We start from the raw sequence: 8,094 nt of genomic DNA on the forward strand, positions 1-8,094 counted from the left end.
AGGGAACATTTGTGACTTTATGGCAGGGGTGTCCGCTTTTTATTGGCCCGCGGCCGATTTTAATAATATAATGTAATATGGCCCTTTGAAAAAAAAAAAAATATATATATATTTTTTTTGTGCATTTTTTTGTTAACCCACTGGTGCAGGGGTGTCAAAACTGATTGATTGGCCCGTGGCACATTTAAAAAATATAATGTAATATGGTCCTTTTAATTTTTAAATAATTTAAATGCACTCATTATATTACAGAGAAATATGTCTCATGAAAGAAAAAGAGCCATCCCAGAGGACCCTGCATAATATTTTATTTTTCTCGGCTGGCTACTATTTTCACCCAGCTGGACATTGGACGCAAAAGCAGAAAACTGGGTGTATCAATGGCATTTAACAAGAGGGGGAATGTATCTGTTTAATGTGCAAGTAAATTGTTGCCGTGAAGAAGGATTACAATTTACGAAGACACTATGAAACTAAACATCAGAGCAGCTACATGTCCTGATAAATGTGTTATTTTTGCAAAGTGGCCCGGCCCTTCGTAGATTTTTCTGTATGTGGCCCTCAGTGAAAAAAGTTTGGACACCCCTGCTTTATGGTCACAGTGGACTCAATGTGAAAAATGCACGCTTGGCTACTTGTCTAATGTCAGCACATCTGGTGAACCCCTACGGGGCGACTGTGGCTCAGGTGGTTAAGCGGGTTGGCCAACGATCCAAGGGTTGGCGGTTCAATCCCCGCCCGGCCACCTGTGTCATGGTTGTTGTGTCCTTGGGCAAGACACTTCACCCACCTTGCCCTGTGTGAATGTGTATGATTGCTGTATGTTTGAGGTGGTGGTCGGAGGGGCTGTAGGCGCTGAATGGCAGCCACGCTTCCGTCAGTCTGCCCCAGGGCAGCTGTGGCTACTCTCGTAGTTTACCACCACCGGTATGACTGAGTGTGAACGAATTGAACCAGGAAATGTAAAGCGTCTTTGAGTGCCTAGGCAATAAAGCGCTATATAAAACCTATCAATTATTATTATTACAATAATCAGTTAATGACTAAAACCAAACTTCATAGTGATAAAATACCACAAAAACTGACACAGGTCCCAGTTTACTCTGCAGAGTTATGGACTCACTATGACAGCAGCTCCACACTGTGTCTCTCATAGGATATACATCGCAGACAATCTGCTGAAGTACTTCTTAATTTTCTGACGACAAAACAGCTCAATAATTCCTAATAAAAATAAGAGGCTTTATTTAAACGTTTTCCATGCGCAGGTGGTGGTTATATTAGCATTGTAGGCTGTAGACTGAAACTAACGAGGGAGGCGGCTGTTTCACTGTACAGTTCCTATCGCGCAGTCAGTTCGGGGACATGTCTCTGTTTATCTAAGGTTAGGGACAAGCAATCGGATCGCGATTTTCAGAGAGAAGCTTTCGTTTCAGCACTGCTATATGATTAACTATGAGCATAAAATAAATGCTGCATCTCAAATGCCTTGGACAGCAGCGAGGATGAGCCACTATGCCCCTCGAGACAGAGCATAGGAGAGACAGCGAGAGCATTTTTACTTATGATCGCTCACTTTCTGGCTAAACGGCTTCATGGAAATAATATTCTAAAATTCTTCATGTTATATTCTAACGAAATTCGTTAAAGCAAGTCATTTGGTGCTTTTAATGCCGTGATTTTAAACAGACAGATTCCGTTGAGTAGCCTGCTGTAGGTTGCGCGCTGCGGGCTGCTGCGGTGTCAGATAAAGGCAGGCTAATAAAATCACAGATAACTCTTTAGTTTTCAAAGTAATAATATATGTTACATAAATAAAAAAGCTCTCACTCTTCACAACATACACTCCGATGGCATCGGCAACAACAACAACAACTATTGCTGATGATCGCCCTTAACATAAGCACAACCAGCAGCACACAGATCCATTCTAGTCAACAACAAAAACACAAACCTTCAAATGCTACTGACACATGAAAACACTGACACTCCGACGCCATATTCAATATCAATTTCAATCGATAGCAAAACAGAATAGCATTATTTCACTCACCAAAGCACTTATTAGGCTATTTGAAGAGAAAGGCGGCCCCGTCAATACAGCGACGTTCACTTGTCCAGCATAGACCCAACAGCATCCAGCTGACTATTGCTGCTCTCATCTCATCCTCTCAGAAAGGTTTTTTAAATCCTTGTATGTATCCCGTCCTCGACCAAATACCTTCTCCACCGAACAGCAAACAAGGGAAGCAGAAGAGTGCCTTCTTATGATCGATAGCCGTTAGCCTTCTTTAGCATAGCATAGGCTACCTCTCCACATAATATCCACAGTTCGATTTTGCCAGCAGCAAAATCCGGTGGATCGTGGGCACCAAGCCGTTTTACTACCAATTTCTCTTCCAGACTAAGGGTCTCAAACCTGTGCTCCAAAAAGGATCTACTTCATTCATGTTGTCGACTCGTTTTCGTTTTTGTGTGCCTCTGACATCTTTGTGTTAGCAAAGTTATCCTTCTCCGTCCTTCTCTTCTTCGGGCAACTGGACTTTTCGCGGCATTACTGTCACAGTATTACTGGAACGAACCATATATGTCCTTTCCAGTGCTGGAGGGGCATCACCTATTGAGGTAAAATAATCTCCGTCCACTTTAACAGAGAAATACTCTGAGCATGCGCATTTCAGATTTTCAAGACAAATACACATTGCCAAATCAAATCAAATCAGTTTTATTTGTATATCCAAATATCACAAATAGACATTTGCCTCAGTGGGCTTTACATTCCATACAATATGATACAATATTACCCTATATTAACCCTTACACCCTTAGCTCGGCTGAGAAAAAACTCCCAGTAAAAAACCCTTTACCGGGATTAAAACATTTTTTTTGGGCTGGAGCCAGCTGGAGTGGCGAAAGGCGATCTTGCCCCTTAGCCCTATCGGCCCAAATCTGACTGGCTCACACGGCTGCCGTAGTCTTACTGCAGAGACCATGGACATGGCAGAGACACAAATCAGACGAACGCAATCTGAAGAAGCAAGCTAGGGTCGGCTAAAAATTAACTAAAAGCGCAGACCTTTTATATATATATATATATATATATATATATATATATATATATATACATATGCAAAACAAGTAAAAAAAAATATATATAGCTATATATATATACACTCAACAAAAATATAAACGGAACACTTTTGTTTTTGCTCCCATTTTTCATGAGATGGACTTAAAAATCTAAAATTCATTCCAGATACACAATATTACCATTTCTCTCAAACATTGTTCACAAATCTGTCTAAATGTGTGATAGTGAGCACTTCTGCTTTGCTGAGATAATCCATCCCACCTCACAGGTGTGCCACATCAAGATGCTGATCTGACATCATGATTAGTGCACAGGTGTGCCTTAGACTGTCCACAATAAAAAAAAAAAGTAAGTGGATCAGTTTAACCCCAGCTGGTTCACTTTTAGCTGGGGTAAAGTGAGCCACATGACAACTTTTTTTAAAACAATCATATTTTCACTGCCCTTTGTCTTGAAAAAATTCTGCTAATGCCCATTTCTAGGAAACATCCTGAATTAATGGGAAATGTGTAAATTTGAGTGATAAATAATTTTAGCTCGCTTAGAGGGGAGCAAATGTAAAAAGTGGCTCAGACTACCCCATTCTCCCCTATATATATACATATATATATATATATATATATATATATATATATATATATATATATATTTTTTTTTTTTGAGAGTAGGTGGGGCTTCGTCCCACGTGCCCCTAATGACCAGTTGCCACTGACTGTATGTATTTTTGCTTGTTCTTACTTTTTAAGTCATCTGATCTTGATCTCTTAATATTGCCACCATGATTTTTTTTAGCATATACAGCCAGCTTATAATCACCTTCATGTGACCAGTTCATTTAAATTTCTATTATAAGTGGTTTTGGTGTTGAGCCAGTTGTAAATTGGTTTATAGACTACGTTTGACTTCAACATGACATATTGCCCAGCTACTTTAGGCAGAGAGCTCACCTCCAAAATATTGAATTGTACATACAGTATGTAGCAGGCCAGTAGATGTCGATCGCCAACATACTTGGGCTCAGACTTAAGAATTAAGTTAAGTAAATTACATTTTAGTAAATTGTACACAGGGCACATTGAAAGGTGTCTCTTTCCTCTCAAGTTTTCCACTTCAGAGGGGGTCAGAGCGCAGGGTTCGGCCATTAGTACAGCGCCCCTGGAGCTGTTTGGGGTTAAGTGCCTTGCTCAAGGACACAATGGTAGAGGTGGTGGGCACCGTAGATCTAATACCAGCCTACACTAATGTTACAAATAAAACCCTCCTGTCCGGTGCCGGTGATTGAAGCAGCAACCTCATGGTTAAATTGTGACCTGTAAGGCCATCCTGCCACCCCTGTGTAATAACCTAACATTCATCTCCGCTTCTATCAGTTTGGGCTTTGAAGGTCTGTACAAAGTAATCTAATCTTTACCTTGTTTACATTTAGGGAGCTTTCAGCCGAACTACTGCAAATGATTCCTGACAACCACATTCTAGTGGCTAAGCTGTGTGCATTTTACCCTGGAAGTACTGAGGAAGTTGACCAATTCCATGAAAGGGTGAGTAGGCAATCATCTAACTATAATGGAACACGTTTCTCTTGGTCCGATCTACTCTACACTTGGTGTGTGTGTTGCTGTGTGAAGCATTTTGGCTCTGAAGGTTCTGTAGAACACTGTGAAAACAGTTTTTCCATGCAATGCTGCTGTAACGTTGCTAATAGATGCGCATCAAAATCCAAGCGGTGGCCAAGGGACATGTCCAGAACAGTCAATGCACTTGTTAAGTCGTATCCGGATCCAGTGAAAAAAGAGCGCTGCAACAATTGCTGACTTCTGCGACTCGAAAATGCAAAAGCAACAAATTAAATGGTACAAGCAATAGTTACACACTGACTAGGTACAGCATTGAAAGCCATTATTTTTTAAGCATTTTCCCAAGCATGAAATTACTTGGATGAATGGCTGAGATCACAAGCATAAATGTGGTTGATCATAGTAACAATACCTACATCCCTGCAGGTATTAGCTTACAACTGCACACACATTACAACAAGACCATGGGTAAAGCAACAGACTGGACAGTGCTCCTTTGAAATACTTCATCCATGAGCAGGTTTGGTCCCTGGTCTTGTGTAAAGACATATTATAGTATGACAAGAAACTTAGCGTGAAAGCAGCCAGTGGAATACCTGTATGCCTTTCTAGGCTGCATTCTGCCATCTATCTCTCCCTGTAGAACATTGAATGAGTTTCGTTGAAGACTGCCAAGAGCGTTCACCCTATCACAAACATATTATATTATCAAATGTTTTATTGAATTCAATTGGTAGCCTTGTAGGGGAGAGTGGGGTGAGTTGTGCCATTGGGGAAGTTGTGCCACCCCTTGTTTCTAGAAAACCATAGAAGAAATAGGAAATGTGACCACATATTTAAGAAGAACCATCCCTTGGACTCATCCTGTAAAGAAGGGAGAAACATGGAATAAGCTAAAACATTTAAGCTAAAAAAAACAGTTTTTGCCTTTCAAAGTAAAATTTCCATGATCAAGGTTTTTTTGATTATTGTGTCTGAACAATTATAGACACGTTTGAAAACATTTGACACATGTTTTAGTGCTTTAGTATGCTACACTTTGTGTCTATATAGTTAGCACAATGTCAGCCCTAAACTGCTGCATCATGCTTATTATCCAAAATTCTGGGGTTCATTTGTGCCAGAGGGCCTGGGGTCAGTTATAAGTAAGTAAGTAAGTAAGTAAGTAAGTAAGTAAGTAAAATGTATTTATAAAAGCACATTTATAACAGTTTGCACTGTCCAAAGTGCTGAACATAGTGCATTCAGTAGGTAAAAAATTATGGTAAAATAACAATAACAAAAATAAAAGACATAAAGCCCAGACATCCACATATAAACAAAGATAGTAGTGCAAAGGTAGTTAATGGGGAGGAAAAACCAGGGTGTACAGATGGGTTTTGAGCCTTGATTTAAAAGCAGAAATGGAGGGGGAATCGCATATGCCAGGTGGCAGTTGGTTCTACAAGGGCGGAGCAGCTAGTACAAAGTAAATTTGTGAGAGTCGTGCCATTGGCATGGATGTATACGCTGGTCACCAAAAGAAAGTGATTGTCTACAGTAGCTCAGAAGATACTGAAATCTCCATTCCACTTAACGACACCACTGATGAGAACAGTCTCTCTTTCCTCCAGAAGTATGTAAAGAACACAACGACTAACGCTGTCTCTCTGCCATTTTCCCCAAAACATATGTTATGAATATATACAGCTGGGATTCAGGTTGACAGCGTGGATTTGTTAGGAACCAGCAATAGCTACATGAATGTAATAACTCTAAGCAAGTCTCTTTTTCAACTGGTCTGACTAAATTGTAGTCATGTGTTGAATAAAACCGTAATGGAGATACTGTGTGGTGTTGTCAATATTCATTTGTGATGCTTGTGACTGTGTTTTGTTGTTTGTCATTCCAGTGCGGCCTCCCTTCATCAGAGGAGTGTAAGGCCTTGGCAGAAGGAGCCATGAGTGAAGGAGATTTGTTTTCAGAAGTTAAATTCAACCTGCTGAGCTGTGAACCTGTGAATGCCCTTCGGATAGGGATTGATCATGTTAAAGGTATTGACCACTCTGTTTCTTTGTGTATATGTGTTTAGATACCTAGCCAAAATAATAGGCAAAATACAGGACCTGATTACACTTACTGGCACTGAATGCTTTGTTCCTTTTGCTCCTAACAGCACTGAAATGTGCACATTGAGTGTTCGTAAAGCTGGGGTGGAGGATTTGGGGAGAAAATGGCAGTTGGGATAGAGATTCGAATCCAAATACCTCAATCACTCCAATTGTTCTCTTTGGTCCCTCCCAATGGTCCCTCCCTGACACGCTCTACACAAACAAAGTTGTGCCAAAGTGAATGGACAGTCCCAACAGCCAATAAGAACAGAGAATCGGAGCCTCGCTCTGATTGGTCAAAGTGTACAGCTCATGTTAACTTTGACCAATCAGAAATCATATACCCCAGAAATCATATACCACAGCTTTAAAGCAAGACATAATATAAAGTGACTCATTTGGTTGTAAACATTCCTTTTTGATTGTAACTTTTGCATTGTAAAACTGAAGAATAATAATCTAAATCTTTCTTTAGAAAAGCAGTGATAAATCAGAAACTCTTTTTCATTTTCCTTCTCCCTAGAACAGCTGACTGGATCTGATTGGACGGTAGATAGTGTCCAACCAATCCTGGACCTGATAAGTTACATCAGAACTGACTGCCTTATAATGTCCAAGTGGACTGAGTAAGAAGTATTAATAGTTATTTTAGTTATTTTCAATCATGCTGTCATGCATGATCTTGATCATCATCCAAGTCTTTGTGTGTGTGTGTGTGTGTGTGTGTGTGTGTGTGTGTGCGTGTGTGTGTGTGTGTGTGTGTGTGTGTGTGTGTGTGTGTGTGTGTGTGCGTGCGTGTGTGTGTGTGTGTGTGTGTGTGTGTGTGTGTGTGTGTGTGTGTGTGTGTGTGTGTATAGAGCACGCAGTGAGCTGTTGATCCTGTGTGGTTATATTGGAGGTCTGCTGGCCATAAGAAGACAGTACTCAAGCATTGTACCTGCACTCTACGAATACACCAGGTAGACAAAAAACATGTGTGCATGTATGTGTTTTCAACCTTAAAATTCCTTGTTTGGCATGGCGTCATTTAAGCTTTAAAATGATATTTGAATGTATTACGTAACCATCACCTTTTATTTCTTGTATATGATTAATCAGATTGATCTTTATAGCATGGTTTCCAGTAGGCAGCACAGTTGGGTTCAGCACAGCACTGTTTGGCAGTGAACGGTAACCCTATGGTTCCACTGCAGACAGCACCCTTACTTGGAAGACGGGTTTAATGCTGTTATGACGGGCAGAGTATCTGTACAGTCTATGGGTCAGAGCTGTTAAAACACAAGACTCTTCACTTACACATGGAGATTTATCTCTTGAAGTGAAATGTTGCTTCAGTCGA

At 40.4% G+C, this 8,094-nt stretch overlaps 1 protein-coding gene across 1 annotated transcript in view; it reads left to right on the forward strand.

Moving 5' to 3' along the window:
- wdr17 (WD repeat domain 17) overlaps window positions 1-8,094 on the forward strand; it is a gene marked incomplete at both ends in the record, with an annotated part of 81,528 nt that overhangs the window by 68,656 nt on the left and 4,778 nt on the right. The window contains 4 exons of the mRNA XM_080028983.1: window positions 4,518-4,629; window positions 6,557-6,698; window positions 7,279-7,381; window positions 7,613-7,714. Coding sequence (XP_079885109.1) covers window positions 4,518-4,629; window positions 6,557-6,698; window positions 7,279-7,381; window positions 7,613-7,714 — 459 coding nt within the window. The remainder of the gene's footprint in view (window positions 1-4,517; window positions 4,630-6,556; window positions 6,699-7,278; window positions 7,382-7,612; window positions 7,715-8,094) is intronic.

This window comes from Ammodytes marinus (assembly GCF_949987685.1).
Source record: "Ammodytes marinus genome assembly, chromosome: 6".
Classification (NCBI taxonomy): domain Eukaryota; kingdom Metazoa; phylum Chordata; class Actinopteri; order Uranoscopiformes; family Ammodytidae; genus Ammodytes; species Ammodytes marinus.